The 23,773-nt window shown below is 36.8% G+C and overlaps 1 protein-coding gene across 7 annotated transcripts in view; it reads left to right on the forward strand.

The window, feature by feature from the left end:
• The window catches only part of CBLB (Cbl proto-oncogene B), a 133,213-nt gene that overhangs the window by 63,284 nt on the left and 46,156 nt on the right, over window positions 1-23,773 (forward strand). For all 7 annotated transcript variants that reach the window (XM_054188516.1, XM_054188513.1, XM_054188514.1 and 4 more), the window contains 5 exons: window positions 1,537-1,683; window positions 13,900-14,056; window positions 17,920-18,041; window positions 20,414-20,551; window positions 22,150-22,237. In XM_054188516.1, the coding sequence (XP_054044491.1) occupies window positions 1,537-1,683; window positions 13,900-14,056; window positions 17,920-18,041; window positions 20,414-20,551; window positions 22,150-22,237 (652 nt within the window). The remainder of the gene's footprint in view (window positions 1-1,536; window positions 1,684-13,899; window positions 14,057-17,919; window positions 18,042-20,413; window positions 20,552-22,149; window positions 22,238-23,773) is intronic.

Genomic DNA, 23,773 nt, shown 5'->3' on the forward strand with positions numbered 1-23,773 from the left:
ATTATAGACATCTGATTATACTGGAGGAATTAAAGGAGTCTGAAAGAATTAGCCCTACAACCATTCTGAATCTTGAGGGGAGAGTATGTACTCATTAGGGGTTTGTTTGTTTGAAATTACTCACGTTTTCAAAATAACTGTCTTTAGCATAGTTTTCCTGGTAGCAAAACCTATAGTAAAATCTGCAACACAGCTTCCACAGGAGTCTCTATTAGAAGTTGTTCACAAATTTAGTTGAAATAACTACTGCTTCAGTACTAAGTTGAGTGTTCTTTTAGGAAGACCCCAGGAAGTCTGTTCAACTGTGGTTTTTTGAGATTTTGAGCATTCTGAAAGCTATGTGGTATGCATGTGTAAAAATCCATCTTAATTTTTTCATGTGGCTAGGGACTCATTCTTAAGTTTGAATTTATTTAAAATACTGTCTATAAGCAGTTATAAATGATATGCTTGATAAGCATTTTGTTATGTTTTTCATTAAATTGTTTGAGGCACTATTAAGTAGTACCGGAGATTGTGAAAGGTGAATGGGCTTGACACAGGACCCTTCTAACTCATTAAAATACTTCATTAAAATACATAAGAATACAAATTCCTCATCAAAACCGCTCAGTCTCCTGGGTGGTCTCTATTTCATATATCAGGTGGGAAAATACCCCTTTTTTTTACTGCAAGAATCATCTAAGAAATCTCCAGAAGGAAGCTCTCATAAAAATTGCTTCACCCTTTTTCTCGCTCCTCTTCCCACCATCTCCCACAGATTTTTCCATACAAAAGGATTGTTGGCATTTAAGGATGCTGTGTTCTTTGCTTTGTGTTCTTTGTGCTCACTTATGGAAGTGAGCTAATAGCAAAGAAGCTTGATTTTTGTTTCTAATGTGCTACTGAAAACTCTAAGCAAGTTTTAACTAAAGGGAAGGCATTTAAAAAGAGAACAGGAAGTAGCTGCAGTAAGGGAAAGCTGAAAAGAATAAAATCATCATAGGAAAAAAGAGTAAACCTAGTCCTATGCTGCATTTGTATTTCTAGAAGCCTTGACTGAAATAGGTGTGATGTCACACATAAAACTATATTTTGAGGAATTTGTGTGTGGTGGTTTTTTGGTTTTGTTTTTTTTTTTTTGTTTTGCTTTGTTTTGGGGTTGTTTTTTTTTAATGTATTATCAGTCTAATTAATGTAAATTTCCTGCTTCTGCAATGATTAAATGAAATAGAAATGTACAAGCTTAATCTTTATGGAGATCAGAAATGTATCTGGAATGTGCAGTTGAGAATTCAAATCTGTTCTGTTGCTGAACAAATGATTTTATATTCATGGAGATTTGCGATAAATATGTCCTTAGAAGTGCATAGAAACACAAACTACTGATTTGTATTTCTTTGATGTGTTTTCAGTTGAAAGCTTAGTGTTTTTCTTGTGTCACACAGTGATTGTTACATAAATATGCAGGATATACAAGATACTGAAAGATTGATTCAATCTATTCAATTTTAACGATCTGACATGATTATTTTTTTTCCCTCCTGATATCTGCAGGAGAAACCTAACAAAGCTGTCCCTCATCTTCAGCCACATGCTAGCAGAAATCAAGGCTATTTTTCCAAATGGCCAGTTCCAGGGTGATAACTTCCGTATCACTAAAGCCGATGCTGCAGATTTCTGGAGAAAATTCTTTGGAGATAAGTAAGTACTAACATTCTGTAAAATTCTTAATTCTTTCTAATCATAAGCATGAAAAAGAATGATATTTTCAAAAATTCAAATAATGGTTCTAAGTATGTAGTGGCATTTTAAAGGTAATTTCTTGTCCAAGTCTTTAAATTGGCTGAAATTGCTACACTCATTATTAATTCTTTTTTTCCCCCAGTGTTGTAATTTGCTGAAAGGATGAATAAAAACGTATGGGCGGTTCTGTCATGTGCACTTACACTCAATTATAAATTAGACTACATGACACAAAGTTTATTGGTTCCATTCTAGGGTGAAGATAGTACATTATTTTCATAATGTACATAGAAAATCATGTTCTTTCATGTTATATATATTTTTTCTACAAATGGTAACTCTAAAGTATGAATTAGGAACTTGATACTGGTCCCAGGGACAGTATGTTTCCTTATCCCATCTTTAACTTTCTAACTATTACAGTATTTAGTGGTTTTTATGTAATTGAAATAATGATTTTATCCCTTCTGACTACCTATAACGTAGTCACAGGGACTAATGTTTTCTTTTGTTTAAGTTCTGTTACAGAAAGAGATAGAATAAGTGGAGATGCGTCCAAAGGCTTAATCAAAAGCAGGTTTTGGAGAAACATATTGTTCAATAATGGATCATAAAATGAATGCTAAGTGTGACTTGTAGATAATGTGATTAAATCCTTATAGCAAAGGCAATATCGCAAATGTAGAAGTAGGCAGGTGTGGGGTTTTTTCTTTGTTTGTTTCTTGGAAACAACTTCATTTATGGTACCACTATAGGCTAATAAAGGATGCATAGCTTCATCACTTTGTCATATGGAATGCTTATTAGCATAACAGTGACATAAGGGGGAGGAGGCAAGCGGTTTGTATATTTTACAGCATAATAGAACAGTCATTATGGTCATCAAATTTGGTATCTTGCACCACGTAGGCTATAGCAAGTCACAGAACAATTCCGACAACAATCTGTTGTGTTTTCTGAACAAGAGCGACTCTTTAAAATAAGGCTTTCATTCTTTATTTAGAATACCAGCGTATTAGGTTGGCACTTTTGCAAATTAATTTTCAGTGTGAATTTACAACAGTTTCACTTCCTTTTTGTTTTCTTTTCCCTAGTCTCAACACACCTACTTCTAGCTTCCAGCTTTCTGGTTTCATTCTGGTGTTATCTGGTAACTTCAGTCTTCGAACAAATTTCTTTCCCGTGCAGATAGTGTTAGAGTGTGATCAAGTTCCTGTATCAATCTTCTTTTTTTTTTTTTTTTTTTTTTTAGAGGAAAGTAATCTGACAATGTTTTTGTTACCCATTTTAACATGAAGGTGATCTTCAAAATACCTACAAAATTTCAGAATTATCTGAAGGATTAATTTACATGATATGTAGAGGTATCTATCAGATGATGCTTTTAAAAAACATGTCAGTCAAAAAAAGAAAAAAAGGAGCTTTGAAAAAACTGCCTAATAATCATCTTTGTTTAGTGTTTCTGCTATCTCTTCCTCTCTTTCTCCCCTTTGATTAGCAGCTCTCAGAATTTCAATCTCCTTGTGGCCCTTCTCTTCTCCTTTTGGGCTCTGTCCTCGAATGACCTTTACCAGCCATCTTGGTCGCAAATTGCATTTCTGTCATTGGGACTTACAGAGCTCGTCTTCTGCGAGCTGCTGTTTCTTTCTGTCATTTCATCAGCTTCCTCATTCAGTATCTTTTTCCTCTTCGTATTTCTTTACTAACTTGTCCTTTCTCTGTGAGATTCAAGTGCTTCCCTTCAAGTTTCCTTCCAATGGTCCTGCCAGTTTCCTTTGGGAAATGGCACACTAGATAGGTACTTGAGGTGTCACACGGTAGGCTACTGTAACATATTAATAAGTTTTTATCAGAACAAGGTTGGTAAGAAGAATTTTTCAACTGCAGTTGTCCATCTGAACAGCACAGCTCTACCCTTGTCTTTCTCCTGTTCACGCTTGACTCTTCTCTTTCCTGACTCATCTGCTGGAGTGATTCTTTCTAATCCTTTTCAGGGCCCCAGAGCTCTTGCCGTGCCTTTTTTATGCTTTGGTTTTTTTCTGCTTATGTGAATTTCTTCATAAAATGCAACTTTAAATATGAACTCCCAGTACTAACCCTGTGACCTCCTCCCCTCACCCCATTATGTACTTTGATATTTTGTGGTTTGTTGAGGTTTTTGTTGTTGGTTTGTTTTGGTGTTTTTTTTCTGGGGGGTGGGGCGGAAAGCAGGGCATTTTGTTTGTGTTTTGGTGGTTTTTGGTTAAAGCATCCATACACCAAAAATGCCTAGGAATCAAGGCAGTTTGGGGACATGCAGTTAATTACATACGTAACTTTGGTCATCTAGTATAGCGTGGAATTTTTGAGTTCTGTCTTGTCAGATGCTTTTCTTTCAGAGTAGGTAAATAACCACTGTTATTAGTGTTCCCAGCTCTTTTCTAATGAACTGAAACTATTTTACTTACCTGTCTTCTAAGCAGTGAACAGTTGATCTGTGTTTGGCAGCCCTGCCATTGTCTCAGGTTTAGTTAATTGTGCTTAAGTAACTGTATAACATGTAACAGCATGTGTGTCAAATAAACAGAGGAGGAAAAAGGTTTATTTGGCATTACGTTTAATCTTTGTTCAACAAAACGCCTGAAGCTTTTTAAGCGTTAATTATTTTCTAATCCATTTAAAAATATACGGCAGTTATACCTGTGAGCCACATCTTTTACAGTGGGCCTGTTATGACAAATTAGTTTGCAAATATGCTAGTATCACTTCCCTAGAAGCAGAGCCTATGTAAAAATTTTGGGTGTTGCAAACAACTGATAAAATATGTTTCTAACCTGACCACCTAAAGATAGGCCCCTAGGACTATTTGAAACCTGCAACTCTGGTTAGGGATGCAGTGCAATGAAGGAGTGCAGGGAGGAACTGTATTCTGCGTTCCCTGGCTGCATCTCCATTTTACAGGGCAAACCTGGACTCCTCACTCGTTTGCAAAAAGCAGCCTTTACTTTGAGGTCACTAAGTAATGCTGCTCAAGATTAGAGTATAAATAAAAAGTACGTTGTGCTGGATCTTGCCTTCTGATGGGTGAACTGTGGCACAAGAAATAATTCTGATGCATTGTTTGATCTGATTGGAAGGATGGCATTGGAACTATTAGATTAATTTGTGATTTTTTTCAGCATAATATTATCATAAAAATAATCTTCCTGTTTCTAAACATAATGAATTGGAAGTTTTTTATATAATCAATTTTCTGCCTTGATTTCTTGCTGAAATGTTGGTGTGTTTTTCTGTTTTAATTTGAAATATTCTAAATAGCAAGAATGAGGTCAATAGCCATTTGTGTTTTTAGGTTGACTCTTTGGCTTCCAGTTTTTGTAAAACTTCCATTTACAGAAAGCAATATATTACAACTTGCTGAGGAAGAAAATCCAAAAGATACAATTTTCAAGAGTCCAGTTAGTAGTTTAAAAAAAAAATTATATCTGATTTCTTTCGCTACTCTTCCCTAATGAATGGGGAACTTCTGATTATGTTGGTTACATTTGTCTGTTTGAACACTTGCTGCAAAATTGTGCAGCTGTAAGTAAGTTTATTCATACTGTTATTAATAAGCATCATGGGATGCAGTCATTCTTTTTGTGTTTAAAGCTAGTCAGGTGTACATTCACATGACTTCAAACTCATTAGTAAAGTAAATGGCTAGGCTAACTGTTTCACATCTCTGATGATCACACATCTAGCTGCTCTTGGAATTTCTGTAGAAAACGCAGAAGTAGAGCACAGCAAGCAATTTGAATGGCTTCATCAGAGCAATGTACTGAGGTAACTTCACACATTCTTGGCCTTCAAATACCTCCTCAGCTTTTGCATTTCTGGTACAACTCTATAAAACTTCTAGATAATGTCAGTAGCTAGAGAAGCTTCGATGGGAGACAATGCCATGGTGCTTGTGAGAGCAGCAGATAAATGGATAATGGAAATCATCAGCCCTCACATAGGCAGAGAGGGCCAGAAGTGGTTGAGGCACCATCTTTGGAGTTATTTGAAAGACGAGTAGACATAGTGTGTAGAGATATAGTTTAATGATTATTTTTGTTGGAGTTAGGTTGATGGTTGGACTAGATGATCAGGAAGGTTCCTTCCAACCTACGCAATTCTATGAGAGTGCAAAAGAAGTAAATAGTCACATCCTTTACAGTTGTGAAGCTTTCCAATATCACATGTTTCAGAGGAGAAGGGGGAGTCTTGGAAGTGATATGATGCTTGGAAAGGATTGGGAGTGACTATTGTGGAGTTTAGGAATGTATAGGGAAGATTGATAAATCAAGGTGGGACATAATGAGATTTTGCTTATCTGGGTGGAAGGAGAATGTGTAGCGGTATGATGAAGGAAGAAATGGAGGAATTCATTTCTCTGCAAGGGCAAAGTAGAATATGTATCCAAATTAGGGGGTAGGTGAGGAGGTCAGCAGTGTCAAATAGAAGGCCCAGCGTGGTTTTGGTGTATTGACTTTTTCTAGGTAAGCTTCCTTGACAAGCTATCAGGGAGATGAGAGAATAGAGAGAATTTTGGATTTGCTTTCTGAAAACAAAAATCAGGAACAAATGAGAACTTAGCAAAGGCTGGATGACTGCAGTAGACTGAGAATGGAGCTCTTTGGTATATTCACAGGCTATGGGGAGGAAGAGAGCCTCTTAAAGAAAATAAAGGAGCCGGCTGAAGAAAAACTGAGGAATAAATTGACACAAGCTTTACACCATAGTCAAGGTCATGATTTTAGGTTAAGATCTATACCAAGGAAGAGCTTGATGGTGTCAAAAGCAGGAAAGCAGTGAAATTGAGAAGGTGTGATTTTTGAATTTGTACTGATTACTAGAATACAATTATTGGAGCAAGTGGTTTTATTGGACTAAATCTTCACCCATGGTTTACCATTATAGTTGTACTGAAGCAAATGATAGTTAAATGTGCAGCTAAACAGTAATGTTAAATGGAACTGTGAAATTGTAAAGCATGTAATCAGCAGTTACATTTGTTTACAGATACTTTAGTAACCCCCAGTGGGCTGTAAATATGCATGTAAAACATAATCTGATAGCTTCTTCATTATCCACATTTTATCACTGTATAGTGCTTGATGTTAATTTCCCCTGGATCCTTGCTCATTTTAATAGCACCTTACATCTTTTACCAGTTTTCTGTTCTGAGCAAAAATGTGCACAATACCACTGGGAGCAATCCTGAACCGAGAAAGAGAGTAGGCGAGATGACCTAACAGTGACATGATCTTTCCAGCCTCTGAATTTGAAAGCTCCAGTGAAGTCATGCAGGGCTTTGTAACTATTGAATTTTGTGATTTGTGGCTGTCTTCATGTTGCAGAATGAATCAGCAGCGAAATGTCAATGTTCTTAGATTTTTCAATTCTCCATAGTTCTGCCACTTATTTTAACTTTTAAAGTTTTACTCTTCATTGTGAAACCTCAAAAAAATTGAAAGCATTTCTGTTAGTTTTGTCAGATAAATGGATTTCCCCCCACCTTTTATTTTCTGAGGAAATAGAAATTCTTTCACTGCTAGGGTCAAACACATTACTATTTTAATGTCCTTATACTTTTTTTTTCCAGCTGAGGCCTGAAATGTTTTTATTTTTTTATTGGAATTTAGGAAAAAATATGGCTATTGATTTCTCAGTAGCAGTTAAACAGGTATTTCAGATTGAGATTCTAAATTTTGGCTGTGGTTCTGCTGTGGTCAGTGCTTTTTGGCTCAGAACAGACGTAGCATCTGCGGCTTGGGTTCAGAGGAGCAGCAGTAAAACAGGCAGACCACAATGCACCACTTAACTTGAAAACATTTAGCTGTCCGAAAGTGAGACCTCAGATAGGCTAGGTTTTAACACTTTGTTGATCCCTTAATTTATTACTTGATTTCACGTTCTTGCTGCTGATAGCACCCGAGAGCCCTACTGTTGCCCCAACACTGTAAAAATGGTGGTCCTGGCCCAGAAAGCTTCAAATGTGAGCATGAACTACAGTGTAAAGGGAAGCCAAAGATACAGAGAGATGGGTGGGGTGGCTGACACCCCAGAGGGCCATGGTGCCATCCAGTGTGACCTTGACAGGCTGGAGAGCTGGGCAGAGAAGAACCTAATGAGGTTCAACAAGGACAAGTGTAGGGTCCTGCACCTGGGGAAGAAGAATGTCAGGCACCAGTATAGGTTAGGGGTGGACCTGCTGGAAAGCAGCTCTGAAGAAAAGGATCTGGGGGGTCTTGTTAGACAGTAAATTATCCATGAGCAAGCAATGTGCCCTTGTCGCCAAGAAGGCCTATGGAATTGTGGGCTGCATAGGGAAGAGTGTGGCCAGCATGTCAAGGGAGGTCATCCTCCCCCTCTATTCTGCACTGGTGAGGCCACAACTGGAGTACTGTGTCCAGCTCTGGGCTCCCCAGTTCAAGAGACACAGAGAACTACTGGAGCAGGTCCAGCGTAGGGCAACTAAGATGACTGAGGGATTGGAGCATCTCCCTTATGAGGAAAGGCTGAGAGAGCTGGGATTCTTTAGCCTGGAGAAGAGAAGGCTGAGGGGGGACCTTATTAACGTTTACAAGTATCTAAAGGGTGGGTTTAAGGAGGATGGAGGCAGACTCTTTTCAGTGGTTCCCGGTAACAGGACGAGGGGTAACGGGCACAAGCTGGAACATAGGAAGTTCTGATCAAATATGAGAAAAAACTTCTTTACGGTGAGGGTGACAGAGCACTGGAACAGGCTGCCCAGGGAGGCTGTGGAGTCCCCTTCTCTGGAGACTTTCAAGACCCGCCTGGATGCAGTCCTGAGTGATGTGCTCTAGGCAATCTTGCTTTGCCAGGGGAGTTGGACTAGATGATCTCTAGAGGTCCCTTCCAACTCTAAAATTCCATAATTCCTTGATTCCATGATTCTGTGAAAGAGGAAGAGGCAGTGATCCAAGTGCCATAGCCTTCATCACTATCAAGACAGATGTTTTGGCAACAGGAACTTTTAAAGAAGTTAATAGGGAATGGGCCTTTTAGAGAATGGTTCCTCCCTCAGCTGATCAGTAGCATGGGAAATAGGCTTATTGGTACCCTTGTTTAAAAACTTGAGCTAGAGGCAGAAGGTACTGTTCCCTGGGTGCTAGTAATGGGACATAAATCTCACTAGATCTTTTTCATGTAAATACGAGATGAGATAAACAGGTTTGAACAAGAAGACAGATAATATTACAGAGAAGAGCTAGTCAGTGGAAAGTGTCAAGATATGATTAAAAACCAGAAAAGGGCAACGGTTTTCACAGTATTCTGTGTGGCTTAGAATGGTAAAATTGCAAGTACAAAGGATGGAGAAATAAAAGTTGTAATAGTTGGCATACAAGGTTATGAGACAGGAGAACAGATCCGCAATGGACAGGCAGGAGAGGCAGTGTTTTAAGTATAAAAGGATGTGCAAAAGCATGGGTGTGCTTTGGATTTGTGGTTAGAGATCAGAGTTGGAAATATATAGATAAGTGTATCCCTTTGGGGACGCTTCAGGAAATGCAGACTTCCTGCATCCCTTAAGGAAGCACTAACTTGCTGTCTTTTCAGCAATATCAAGTTATGCAGCTTTGGAAGTGGATAATTTTGGCGGTATATTTTCCCTGTTTCATAAGGCTCATTTTATCTCTTTTACCTTCTCTTCTCATGTTAGATTCTTCTATATTTGTTCTGCATGATGTCACTATTTAACGATTGTACTGGCACGATATGGCAGCATTCCTTTTTTCCCTCAGGACTGAACTTCTCAAGCCTTCTGTGTGTCAATTGTTTGCTCTGCAGTTCAGAAGCAATGAAAACATGTGGCCTCTCACTTAAAACTGAAGCAGCAGTCTTAAGAAAATGCTCTGTTCAGTGACGATAAACCGAAACCCAAATTGCTCACTGCAGACTCGCAAAGAATGTTGTTTCTATCTGGGTCAGTATTTGCTTGAATATTTTTGAGTTTGCTCTGGATACAGTAATGCCCTTTTCACGTTATGTTTTCTGGCCACATTTGAGAGAGTCTCTTGCAGACAAAAATGTTCACTGTAAGTCACACAGGTACATGTTTGCCTTCCTAGACATACTTGTGGTCTGCTCTGGCTCAAATGAGAGCAGTGTCACTTGACATTCTGGAATAGCTGCATCTCTGCAGTTCTACTGAAGTAGCGTACTCTGCACGCTCAGAAAATACTTGCCTCTTCTCCAGGTTTATTTTAATGTCTTTTGCTTTTTAATAATGCAGGAGCTTTCAGGGAGTTTAAGAAAATCCTATGTACACATGATCAGGGTAGGAGGGAAGGGACGACCCAGATTCCTCTGCTAAGTCACTTGCAAATTATATGCAGGACACTAATCCTTCTCCTTTAGGCATATGAAAGTTGTGTGGGTGGTGTTTAGAACACTGTATTTGTATGGAGTGACACTTCCCTTTGACATGTGTCAATAATAGTAAATAGATACTATCCTATATAAAAGTACTTTTAAAAAGCTTATACTTTGATCAGAACATTTTTTTAATTCATAGTTCTTCAAATACGCTTACTATTGCAGAAGAAATGTCGAAGTAGTCTCATTTTGAGAGGCTTGGCGGAGAAATGGCATTTTTAAAGGTTTTTGATACAACTCTTACATAAGGCAGCCCCAGTCTGCCAAGATGCAGATAGTTTTGTTGATTTGAGAGAGATAAGATGTGTGCAAAAAGCCTCTTCAGGAAAAATTATTCGTGATCATTTGTTTTATTTTGTGTTTTCTTTCCTTAATTCGGTATGAGCTTGCTTCTAGTCTAATGATGAGGAAAGGCAGTACAAAGACACTGTATGGTTGAATTGTTTCCTAACAGTTTGGCAGATAGAGATTGGGTTTTCCTTGTAAGAGGTCCTCCAAAACCTTTTTCTGCTGTATAAGGTGTGCATTTCTGCTTCCTTCATATTTTTGTTTCCTTCTAAAACTATCTTTGAAGATTTTGAACTAATTGAAGGTCATAATAAAGTAACATGTAGCACAATAACAGTATGTACATGCAACGTAGTAGGATATTTTTGTATACTTCAGTGTCCTGGTTTTTTTTTCCCCCAAATTGTATTATAGAAAGAGAAACTGTTACAAAAGCCCTGGGTGTATCTGTTCATGTGTGCATCCGTAGTAGGGCTCTTACCTTTGGGCATCAAACATTTGAGGCAAGTACAGTCACTGCAGTACCATCCTCTCACGTGAGATACTCCCCTGGACATCGTCTCAGCTGGAGTCACGTGTGCTCTTCTGCAAGGGATAGCTCACTTAACTGTGATTAAATACCTGAAGCACTGAGGCACACTGCACTTCCTCAACCTAATGCTACTGGGATGTCAAATCACATCTTTCTGATGAGCTGTAGTAGCACTGACTAACTCATCTCCTCCTAGACAAGTGTCCACAGGTCAGCCTAATAGCATGAGGCGTGTGCAGAATACCTGCCAGCCTCCAGTGCAGGGTATCATTAGGGCATGATGCAACAAATATTACAAGGAAAAGGATCACTGAAAATATTTATTGGAGATACCTTCTGTGGTTCAGGAGCAAAACGCTGCAGGCAGTATTTCATTACAAACAGAATCCTTTTTTTTTTTTTTTACACACACACACACACAGACACACACACACACACATATGTTTAAACAACAATCTAAGCATGCTATTGACTATGACAGTCCCAATCTCAATCTTGGTCTGATTCGTCCTGTTTCCTTCCCCCTCGCACTGCCCCTGACACCTTCCCAAACAATTGAAATAACTCTTTGGATTTGCATAATGAAAAGATGCCTTCAGAGGCTGTGTAACCCTTAAAACACAAGAAAGCAACAGCAATGAAATGTTAAGTCAAACAGAAACTCAACTTGCCAGCCATCTATGAAATGTTCTTTCAGACCCTTCACTGTGGGAAGCATTCTGCGTGACCCCCTCCTAGACCTCTGTCAGAGGAGGGTGTTTCACAGTGTGCCTGAAAAGGTCACCAGATTTCAGTGACACAGGAGCAGAAGAGGAGGATGTGGCAGAAACCTTCACCTTGTAAAGTCTTGGTAACACCCTCATTTTGAGTGAGTGTGTGCTGTCTTGCAAGGTCACAGAAGAGTGCAGCAGTTTGTATATATAAACTGGAGAGACACGTTATGGGAGAAATGATCCCTGGCTGGAGCTTTTCGAAGTATTTAGGAATGATAGCTGTATAAAAAGTAGCTGTCGAGAAACAGGAGTTAACAATTTCAACAACCAATTCTCACCTTTATTTAGGAAAGCAGAAGATAAAAGGCCTATTTCACAAAGCTGCAGGAAAAAAAATCTGCTGAATTTAGTGAATTTTGACACACACATGTGTGCGCAAAATCACTCACGACCCAAAAAAACTTTTCTAACCCCATTTTGGCATAATCACAGTGCTATAACTGTTTAGGATGTTTTACATAGAGAATCAGGATGTACTTTAGAGCCACATTTACAGGAACTAAATAAGGAATAGGCACTTTAACAACTTTAACACCACAAAAGCAATGACGTTTTCCAACTATGTTCTCTGAACTTAGTGCAGTATTTCATTCTCTCTTTACCATAATCAAAATTTGATGTGCATTCTTTCTTAAATGGCATCTGATGTGGTATCTCTCGTCAGCTCTCTGTGGTTTCCTGTTTTTCATACACAGATGAAAGTATCTGCTGAGATCTATTGAACTTCGCGTTTTATCATTTATGACTTTCTCAATGTAAGCCTCTAAGTAACAAGTAGATTTCTTTGCACTTATAAATGCAGTAAATGCCTGATGCACTAGAAATACAGGAGCACATGTTTAGTCTTGTACTTCAAATTACTATTTGTTTTACTTTAGGTTAACTGCAGCGTATTTATTATGCAGTAACAACTTAATACAGTCAGTCTTTTTTTTTCACAGTACTGTACTACCAAGTAATATACATAAGTAACATGCATTTCTGCATAAGAAAATAGTTAGGGAAACTGGAATAAAATATTTTGTGTCTTACAAAAATAAGTCAATGTGAAGTCATAAAAATTGCCAGAAATATTGATAAGTTTTGAGGTCTGTGTCTTTTGTCATTTTAACGGTTATTAAAAAAATATTATTATGAATGTGAGAGATCTTGTTAAGTCCTGAAAATAGTTATATATGATTAATAGTTATATGTTGATTATTTTTCAGTTAATTAAAATGTTTTTAAGATATCGTATAGTCTGCTCTCAGTGTGAGGCAGAACTTTAAGACAAGGTGTTATGGCTTTGCAAAATTTAAATTTGACCCTAGTGAAATGAGAAGAAAAATTGCTGTTATTGAACAATTTCTCATAGTTTTGAGAGTGATAAAACAGGGCACTTCCAAGTGATCAGATTCCAAATATAAGCACTTTGTTGGCAAAATAACTAATCTGTATTATTTCTGACTATGCAAATAGAAACTGAATTTGACAGAACTCGGCTTCGTATTAGAGAGGATAATTTTAATTTCCCTCTATCCTGATTTCCCACCTTTTCCTACATGCACTACTGTCTGAAAATACTCCCCATCCTGCAAGAATGTGTGAAGGTGAAGATCTGAGAAGATGCGTCTTCTAATGTACCTGTAACTGTCAGGGGCTATGACAGGCCTTGGACTAGCATTGGTGGTGTTTAGTTGATTGCTATCAGGTTACTTGACCAGTGTTTATGAGCTTTAGCTATAAAAAATGTCATCATGGTAGATACTACATTGATGCTTATCATTCTGAGAAGAGAGGCTGTGAAAAAAGGAATTCTTTACCAAGCACACAGCTGGTCCTTATGTTATCTTTGAGAAGGTGTGAGGTTGGTTGTCACACCTGCTTGGTGTAGGATATTTCAGTTTCTGCAGTGTTCTTTTTGTTGTCCTCCTAAGGAAGCTTGAGTATTTATTGTTGTAAAATAAATGATACTTTCTTTGACTGTGTTTAAAGGAAATTTAACTGTTCTTTCATTTGCTTAGGTTGCTTTCAGAAAACTTGGGGGGTTTTGTTTGGTTTGGGTTTTTTTTTTTGTCTTCAGAGAAACCAAATTAATATTTCACTTCTTTAAAACTCCATTTCTGACGTCTAAATAAGGTATCAAATCTTAAATGTGTGGTTTTATTAAATTTATTATTTCCACCCCTCTCACAGAACTATAGTGCCATGGAAAGTGTTCAGGCAGTGCCTTCATGAAGTTCATCAGATAAGCTCTGGTTTGGAAGCAATGGCTCTTAAATCTACTATTGACTTGACCTGCAATGACTACATTTCAATTTTTGAATTTGATATCTTCACTAGATTATTTCAGGTAAGATTTGAAAATTTTAGATACTTGTATGAATTTGAGAAGCTTAGTGCCCTCAGGCAAGTACCTATAGGTGAAGGAAGCAGATTTTTTTTTAAAAAAACTTAAATAACTGAAAACACTAGAATTCAGAAATAATTTGTGCATTTTATTTAGTCCTTCAGAGATGTTTGGAGCATCAACACCTACATCTGAAGAACTAAAAACATCCAACAACGCCTGCTTCATTTCCGCATGTATTTCGTATGAATACAATATATTTGTGTTTGCTGCTACTTATTTTTCACTATTCTTAAATGCATTCCTAGAAATGTTGGCCTTTGGGTATTTATCTAAATTTTACTTGTGTTTTCATTGTGCTTTTGTATCTATGTATATATGAAGTGTCTCTACAAACACATAAGGAAAGGTACATATGACTTTTTTTAGTAGGCCTCTTTCTTTTATGAACTTATTTTTGCCATTAATGCTCTGCTGTTTATTTACAATAAGGGACTATCTTTGGGAATAGCATTAATTGTATTGTTGTTAATAGGTAATATTTATCTGAAATAAACTTGTATTTATGTTACGTACCTCTGTTGACCTTGTGTCCCTTCTACAGAACATACTTGAACTATTTCAGTCAATATAGAAGGCCATGCCGGTTTGCATCCATATTAGATTAATTGATTCGGAAGTTGTCACTGTTGAATATTTCTTTTGTATATAGGAATCTTTGAAATATACTTGATCGTTTACTTTCATTTACCCCATACAGTGATAAACTGGTTCCGTTATTCTTTAGCCTTTTAGAAATATGTTCAAAATACCAATTTTATGCCTAAGCCTGGGCCATATGTTTGTTCCATCTTCCATGTTATTCTGTGATAATCTCGGTTTAGCTTTCTTGGTTTTGCTGTTATGGGAAAGGGTGCCATTATGAAGTTGATATTAAGAATTGGCAGGAGACGATTAATGATTTTAGTTTACAGAGTTTTGATTTTGATAATCTCTTCTCTGTTCTGAGTCAAAACTGTATCAAAGTTGAAAATGTTATGGTTTAAACTCGGTTTAATTTAACCACAAACATTGGTCACTTATTAAAACACACACAGGTTATGGAGGTTTGAACAAAACTTTGGGGGTTCTCTTTGATGAAAAAATAAACTAGAAAATATAGATTATTGCACTTTATGCTGATTTAGTAAAATCCCCCTAAGCTTTGCCCTTCATGTGGAGCTTGATATGATCAAGCATTCCTGTCTGAATGTTGCTGCCTTGGGATCTGTCTCTGCCAAAGTTTCTCCCTTTTATTCAGTATTTGGCAAACTAATATGGTGTTCAGGTTAGTAATCAAGCCCAAATACTGATCTCAGACTTGACTCAAAATATCTGAAACCCATCGGCTGCAACATACATCACAATAAAATGCATTTATTTAAGGTTCCTTTCTGTAATATTTTTTTCCCCCTAAGCATTCTACTTACAAATAATAACAGGATTTGGTTGCTTTTTTATTTGTTTTAATCTGTACATCGAATATAAAATTAAATGAGAAGCAGTGATCTGAGAAGTAACAGTTCGTTCTGACCCTATGTGCGGTCCTATAGATTGCATTAAACTTCAGGACAGAAGCCTCAAATGAGATTTATTTTCCTTGTTCTGTGAGCCAATGAATATCTCTTTGCATCCGTTTCTTTGTGAGGCCATTGCTGGTTTGATTCATTACCATCCCTTGGGCTAGAAAAGGGGGATCAGCAGTACCGATAGATATAAGGAGAGAAGACTGGTTAGAATTAACTTCTAATTTAACAAAAAAAAACAGAGAGAGGATTTTTGCCAAACAGATTACCAACTTGTGCAATAGCAGTGTAACTGTTGAAATGAACTTGCACTGAACTTGGTCTGAGAACCTCTCCCAGAGGTTACATTTTACTTCTCTAGTTTTTAAACAGCTTCTGTAACTATGTGTGCGTACACCCACGGAGAGAAAATCCCAGTTGTTTAAGTAATCAAAATACTGTTTTGCCAACTGTGGCTTGTGTTACAGCAAAGCTACGTTTATCATGATGCTTACTCGCAGAAGAAAGCAAGACTACTTTTCATGGAGGTCCTGTAAAGTGAAGTTGCTCCCCCTGCCTCCCCACTGTATGTGTGCACGGCTCGAAGTGCTGTGTTCTCTGCCCAGAGATGAAGTTAGCACAGCAGAATACGTAGATGCTTTGAAGTAAAGGAACTTCATTCTGTCACTATTAATGTGCTCAGTGAAGCTGTGCTTTTACGCAAAAATGTTTCCGTAGAAGAGAAAGCGTACGAATCTTTTTCCCATTTAACACTTCTGCTTTTGCAATACTCTGTGTGCACAAGGCAAGCTATGAGTTCTGGCCCTTTGATTTTCAGTTGTACTGTCACATCATTTTCTAGGTATAGCAGCAGCGTGGTACTGTGTACAGAGTCCAGGCATTTGAGGAAGATACCGTCTACTGTCAACTTAGAACTGTCAACTTAGAAGCTTGATGGTTGTCATTAACCAAGGAATTTGCATGCTACTTGAGTTTTGTTTATAATGTACTGTAGCGAGCCTTTATATTACCACGGGCCAACAAAACGCCAAAGTACCGAGTGTTTGATCATCCTTTTTGATTCATATGCGTGCAGTTGAGTAATACAACAGGAGAAAGAACATTGTGTTTTTGTGAAGGAAGCGTCAGTGCTGGCGTGGTGAAGGGGAAACGGTCAACTCCCTTTTTTCTCTAGTTAGGGCAATTAATGTTTTTCATGTGATGAAGCCTCCTGGCATCCATCTTTGGTGAGGGTTCAGAGAGGAGCTGGCAAGATGCAGTGTTGCATCTAGGATTGTGAATTTTTCTCCTTTTTTCTGTACAAATTTGAACACTTGAGGTTTCTTCCGGCCTCTGTGCCAACAACTTACTGTTCCATTTCATGTGTCTGTTTTGAAGAGATATTAGTTTTAAAATAAAACAGGTGTTCATCCATGTTTAAGTAGTGGTTAGGGTTTGCCTGGGAAAAGTATCATAATCTTAGGCAGAACTGTTAGGATACTCTGCTCAAGTGTGTCACACAGGCATTTCATCTCTCCCTTGCTGGCCTTTAGAAGTCCTTTTAAAGGGAATTTGTAGGGCACACAAGAACACAAGCCTCTTCTCTTGTGTTGCTTAACTTCACCTGCCTTGATTTTTTGACAAGTACATAAAAAAAAAAAATCTCCAAACCTTTCAGAGTCAGTTTCTTGTCTCTCCAAATGCTGGCAATGAACACTTAATATATTTGTATTAATCCACTACTTAAAAATCATCCTTCGTTTACAGTAAAAGACTGTTCTGTATTCTTTGAAATGATAGCATATCAGGCATGTTTCACTGCGTTTTCTGAAGCATTTGCTATTCAGCTCACCAAAGACTGTGATGAAGTGCTGTCAATATTTGTTTTGTTTTCTGGCTGTAATACCATTATGATTACTGAAGAAATCAAGAAGTAGAGATTAAGAAAAGGAATGGCAGATAAAATTAGTGGCGTTATTAGGCTTCATTTGTTAGTGTTACTTATCAACTGTGAAAGTGCCTCAGGACCTCTGAAGAATAGACTTAATTGTGTTTTTATTAAACCATCATGGAGCCATACTCTCCAGGTTCCAACTAAACATGATGTTTAATATTTTACATAGCTACAAATAGGAGATCCCTTAAATTCAAGGTCTTCAAAATCTTTATCCAAAAATTTACACTTGATTTTCTAACCAAAAGTGCATGTTCTTCAGCTGAGGCTAAAATGCTGTAGGTCCCTCTGACAAATCGACTTGAGTTTTATTAGAAATATGTAACTACCTTGCTGAATCTGTTTAATTGTTTGTCTTCTCTTTTTAGCCGTGGGGTTCAATCTTAAGGAATTGGAACTTCTTAGCTGTGACGCATCCTGGATATATGGCATTCCTGACATATGATGAAGTGAAAGCGAGGTTGCAAAAATATAGCACTAAGCCTGGGAGGTGAGAAGTTTTGCTGATTATTGCTTTCCAAATAAACGTGTCATCTCAAAGCTACATAATTATTCTAGGTTCATACTTCTATATTGCGTGATACTTAAACTCACTGCAATACTGAAGGATTGAATTCTTGGCCTTTTTTGTAACAAAGTGAATCATAGTAGTAGGTATTTTTTTTTATACTTGGGGTTTCTATCAAAATGTGTTTTTTTAAAATATTTTAATACTAAAACTCAGAACTCCACATTCAACAAATGAACAATGAATTAACAAATGCTGACCTTTTAGATTTTAAGACACAGGAATTTTGTAACCATGATCTGGTTTTATGCTGTAATACTTCTACGGTGCTATGAAGCAAAAAAAATACAAATACTGTATTAGCACATGGAAGTCTAAATAAGCACAAACAAACAGGAAAAAAAAAGAAATTGAATTATGTTGCTTTTCCTTTGTTCTTCTGAATTAGGTACAACAAGCAATGCATTCTTGAAAAGCATTTGAAAACGTAATTTGCTTTTCAAAGTTTGTATTGGAATGTTACTTAATAGTAAAGTAAAAATCATCTTCCATGGTAGCACACTTGAAATATTAATTTAATTTGCGCTTATGTGTTCCTTTTATGTTCACTTTTTTTTTCTTTGCCAATAATGATTCTATATTACAAACTCTGCACCTAGAAAAGGAATCGGTCAGATTAAATATCATGACATGTAGTTTTTAAATAACATCTATGTGGTGCTGTGCTTAATTATTCAAACTGAACTCTTACCGTTTATGCCACTTCTGTTGTCCTGTTTTTTTCTTCATTTAGATTGGAGAAATAAAAATTCATTAATGGATTTAATCCTGTATTAGTTGACTTTTATTTTGCTAGTTTTACCTTTCAGTTATGAAGCTTTTTTCTCTAGTGCCTAGTTGTCTAACTTTGCTGCAGGATCACATGTATACATAGTTAAAAGAGCATCATTTTGAGACTTGTTAGAGAAGTCTAGCAACAGTTATACCTATATTCTGTACTTGGTTTCTTTTGATTTTTTAGCAAACAATATACTGAATCTTAAGTTACCTGACTGGTCAAGTGCATATGTACAAGAATCTTGTGGTTCCAGGAATAACACTGATTTTCAGCTTGGCGCTCATGAACACTTCTACAGAAGTCAGATAACTAGGTTGATTTTGAGAGTCATTGCTATACTTAGTATTTTCTCTATTATTGATTCTGATTCTGTGATTATAAAAGAGAAGTAATAGAGAAATTATCCGAAGTTGCCTTTATGTTCCTTGTAAATAGAGAGTGAGTTTTAAGATAACTTTCTATTGCATATCAGAAAATGACTGTCTGAATTGCTTAGGTGAAATGCTGGAGTGTGAAAGAAGAGATAATATGAAGTGAAATTGCTTTTTTAATCAGTCTAAAACATCCTGGAAATTACAAGATTCTGTTCAAATGAATAGTTACTACTTCAATGTAATGTTGGCCTTATTGAAGTTTTTAAGAGCCATGACGAACTTCAGGGAGGCTAAGATTTCCCATTTTAAACAGTTTGGAAGGAAATAAAATACTTATGTATAATTAAGAAAAGCTGCTCTATAATACAAAATTGAGTTTGTGGTATTTCACTGTGGGATGCTTTTCTGAATGAGGTTTTTGCATATGAGATGGTGTCTGACATTAAAGGGAGTAGAGTTTTTATTAAGAAGAACTAAACATGCCCAATACTATTGCCTATAAGATTCCTTTTTCTTCTACTGTGCTCTCTGTCTACCTTATGTGTACTCCCAGCTATCACCTGTAACACACAGAAGTACTTAAATTTAAGGCCAATTGAGTAGGTATGGTCAGGTATTTTATGAAATAGAAGTGATATTTCTTCTGTCCTGTTCATCTCCTCGGGTATACAAAAAATTAACGTTACTAGTAGAGCAGTTTTTATTATTTGTCATTCACATTTCTGACGCATCTAAAGATGTTTTATATTTCCCCTTCCATTCATTCAGGTTACTGGCCTGTGTATGCTCAAAAGGTATATGTTGTAGCTAGGGACACTTAATACTATACAGTTCTTGAAAAGGTTTATGGGCACGTCTAAATGTACGTAATAGGACAATTCACAGTGAATGTGCAGTTTTCCCTTTGGGAACCAAAAAGCAAGCAAATGAAAAGTTGGGGTAGGGTGCTACTTCTACCTTATTTCTGTGCATGAGGAACTGACAGTATAAAAGATGCAGGTTTATTTAACGTTATACAAAGAACATGAGGCAGAACTGGGAATTTGACCCAAACCTTTAGAGACCTAATTCAATGTCTTAACCAGAGGCCATCCTTGCTCTCTGATTAACACTGACTTTTTATTCATCCTGTTTCTATCAAGCTACATTTTCAGACTGAGTTGCACTCGCTTGGGACAGTGGGCCATTGGATACGTGACTGGCGATGGGAACATATTGCAGACCATACCTCACAATAAGCCTCTGTTTCAAGCTTTAATTGATGGCAGCCGGGAAGGATTGTAAGTACAAATTTCTATAGTTACCATAGGTCTGAAATTCTGATTTCCTTGTTCTTTTAATAATTTTATGGGTAGTTATTAAAGATTAAAGATCTTTAAAACAGAAAATCTGGATGTAGTGTTTAGTATTCCTTTGGAGTTTAAGGACCATCCCTTTTATTCATTTGAAAAACACTTGTTTCCAGGTAATTCCATTAGCCAAAGTTAACCAAAACTATATCTCGTAGCAGATAAACTCCAGGAGAAAAATAAAATCGGGCAGCTGTCATATTGATTTCTTCCTCCTCTTCCCCCTGCACCCCCCTACCCAAGAGTCCCAAATGCACTTAAGCTTATTGAACAATTACTACTGCCAGTTACTCATGTGTCTAACTCTGGACAATGATTTGAAAGCTTTATAATTGCTTTTTTATATATTGTGCAGCCGGAACATTTTCCAAGTTCTAATAGTTTACCGAAAAGATTTATAATTATAAGAGAATCTAAGTTTATAGGGAGCAGTAGTACATTTTTACTAGGCTGGCTGAAGTAGCAGACAAATTTTTGGTGTCAGAATGTTTACTGGGATACATGTTGGTATGTCCACATCTTCATGATAAAAAGAAGAAACAAACAAAAAAACCAAAAAAAAAAACCCCAACCTGGTAAATTGATCAATCCTTAAGAAAAGGTTGAGAAACTCTAAAGAGTCTTCCAATTTTTCTCAGTCCTCCCCAGTCCAGTAATCTTTTTCCAGGTGTGATGATTTCATAACTGTAATTAAAAACACACTTACTATGGTAGCATTTCTACTTGAAAACTGAGCAAATAAAAACTAGAGCTGAGAATAGTTAATGCAGAATGTAAATATAACTTCTTCATAGTATGACTTAATAAAATGACTTTCAAGAAATTGTTTCCATGTTAGAGGTAACAAATCTGAATAGAGAAAAATTTAGGGTCTCCGTAATATCATTTAACCTATTATTTGTTTCCAACAGGATTGAAATGCTCCCATCAGTTCTTGCTTAAAGTCCAGTCTGCATCTTGGATTCTCAGTGTAGATTTTCATTGTAATAGACACATATTTATGTATGTCATAATATACATAGATATACACATATATATATTATGACACATGAATAATGTTTTATATATCATAATATCCACAGATCTACACAAAAGCCTCTTACTTTCTATTCTGCTCCATTGCTTAAAATAGTCCATAGAGTCACCGAGCATGATGGTCACAGTGGACACATCACTAGGAACATACGCAAGCGTAAGCTCACTGTACAATGAAGATCTAAAATACTCTTCTGTTGAGCTACCCCCTCAAAGTTATCTGCTAACTAAAGCTCAGAAGCATTCTGCTGGTAGCTGTGCATGTGATAGCAAAACCTTTCCTGTGCTTTTATAAATGGATTTGAGCGTGTATCATAATGCACACGTAGCAATTCAGTTGCACCCAGAAGATGAGAAAGATAGCTGAGGAAAGATGATGCATTTTAGTTTATGTCTACTGTAATTTATTCTGCCCCTTTGAAATTTCATTGGTATTATTTAGCTAATAAAGCTAAAGAAATGTCCATATTTATAACAATCTTCTTGTGATGCAGCTATCTGTTTCCAGATGGACGAAGTTATAATCCTGATTTAACAGGGTTATGTGAACCCACACCACATGATCACATAAAAGTCACACAGGTATGTTGCAGTTATTTTGTAATCTTCACTTCCCTTAGTATCTCATCTAGTAGTGATAATAAGCTTTTATTAAAACGTGAGAAATAAATTCATAAGAGTGAAAATATGTTGTTGATAGAAGGGCTTAGATGAAGAACAAGATAATAATTCTTTAAACTCTAGAGCTGATGGTGATACAGACAGCATGTCTTGGAAAGTTTTGTTTATTCTAAGCCTCTTCCAAGTAAGAAATATGTTAACGGTTACTAAAGATTTTTTTGATATTTATGTTACAGATTTATGTAAGTTGGTGTTTCCTTGCTAGTAGGAGATGGGAATACAGAAATAAAATCAAGATCAGATGATAGTTTTGAAGCCTGAACAGGAATGGTACAGTTGTTGACAGGTCCAGGAGAAAAAGTATAGTTTTTATATCACAAAGATACTAGTTCCAGGGGGGTTTCTCCTTTCTTCTTTGTTTATTGTGCAAATTAAAAAAGAGATCAGGGAAAAGCGACAGAAATAATTAAGTGCCTAAAGGGAGTCACTTTGCAGAGAAAATGAGAATATTTGGTTTTGTAGTCTTGTTAAGTGATGATGTGATAAACTAATGTGCAGATGTTTGATACTCAAGTAATGAGAAGTAGCCACCACAAAACAAATGCTTGATTAAAAATCGTGCTGAAATTAGCACTAGAAGGTTAAGGTATACCAAGTAGAGCATTTTTCCTGACAAAAGCATCTGAAAGACTTGAGGATACAATCAAGGAAAGACATCAGACTGGATACAAGCCGTACTGTTTCAGATGGCCTTCCGTTTCTTCACAGCAGACTTGGTGACCTGCTGAATCTTCTGTAATGCTGAGTGCTCTATGTGCATTCCACTTCCAGAAATATTTTATAAAAGAAATATTCATTACTGTCTATGGTATTATCAGGGATACCATTGTGATTATATCCCTCTTATAAGTAAAATAATTCCTAAAAACAATTACCTGAAGAAAGTATGAATACTTCCACTTACCTGACTCGCCTCCTTTCTCTCCAGTCTTGAAATAGTAATCAAAGAGTAATGCAGAGTTATCAGATATTTGTGTTGCACAGAACAACTTTCTTGCCCCATATCCTTACTTTTCTGCAAGGAAAGGAAAAGCAGCTTAGACATTCTCAGTGATTACCTAGTTCTTCACAAGCCGGTCATGTTGTGTTTTGAATTCATTAAATGAATCCAGTTGCTCCTGACTCATAGTTATGAGAACACCATTAGTTAATTGTGATGGTAATTCAACAGAGTCTGAACTATATGAATGCTGCCTTAAATAGTATTTAACTGTAATAGTTTAAAGCTGTCACTAGATCTGCTTAACTATGAAAAGAAGGTATAAAAGCAGATGCAGGGCTAGATGGCTGCAGATGGATTCTTTGCGAGAGGTCCACCATAAGCATCTTTACCACATACTGACTGCAGCTGCAGATATGAGCTCTCTTTTGTTTTCCTTTTTTTATTAGCCTCATCTCCTCTCCCTTTACTCAGCAGTAGCTGCTTATTTTCCTGTG

The sequence above is a fragment of the Rissa tridactyla genome, chromosome 1, assembly GCF_028500815.1.
Source record: "Rissa tridactyla isolate bRisTri1 chromosome 1, bRisTri1.patW.cur.20221130, whole genome shotgun sequence".
NCBI classification, from domain to species: Eukaryota; Metazoa; Chordata; class Aves; order Charadriiformes; family Laridae; genus Rissa; species Rissa tridactyla.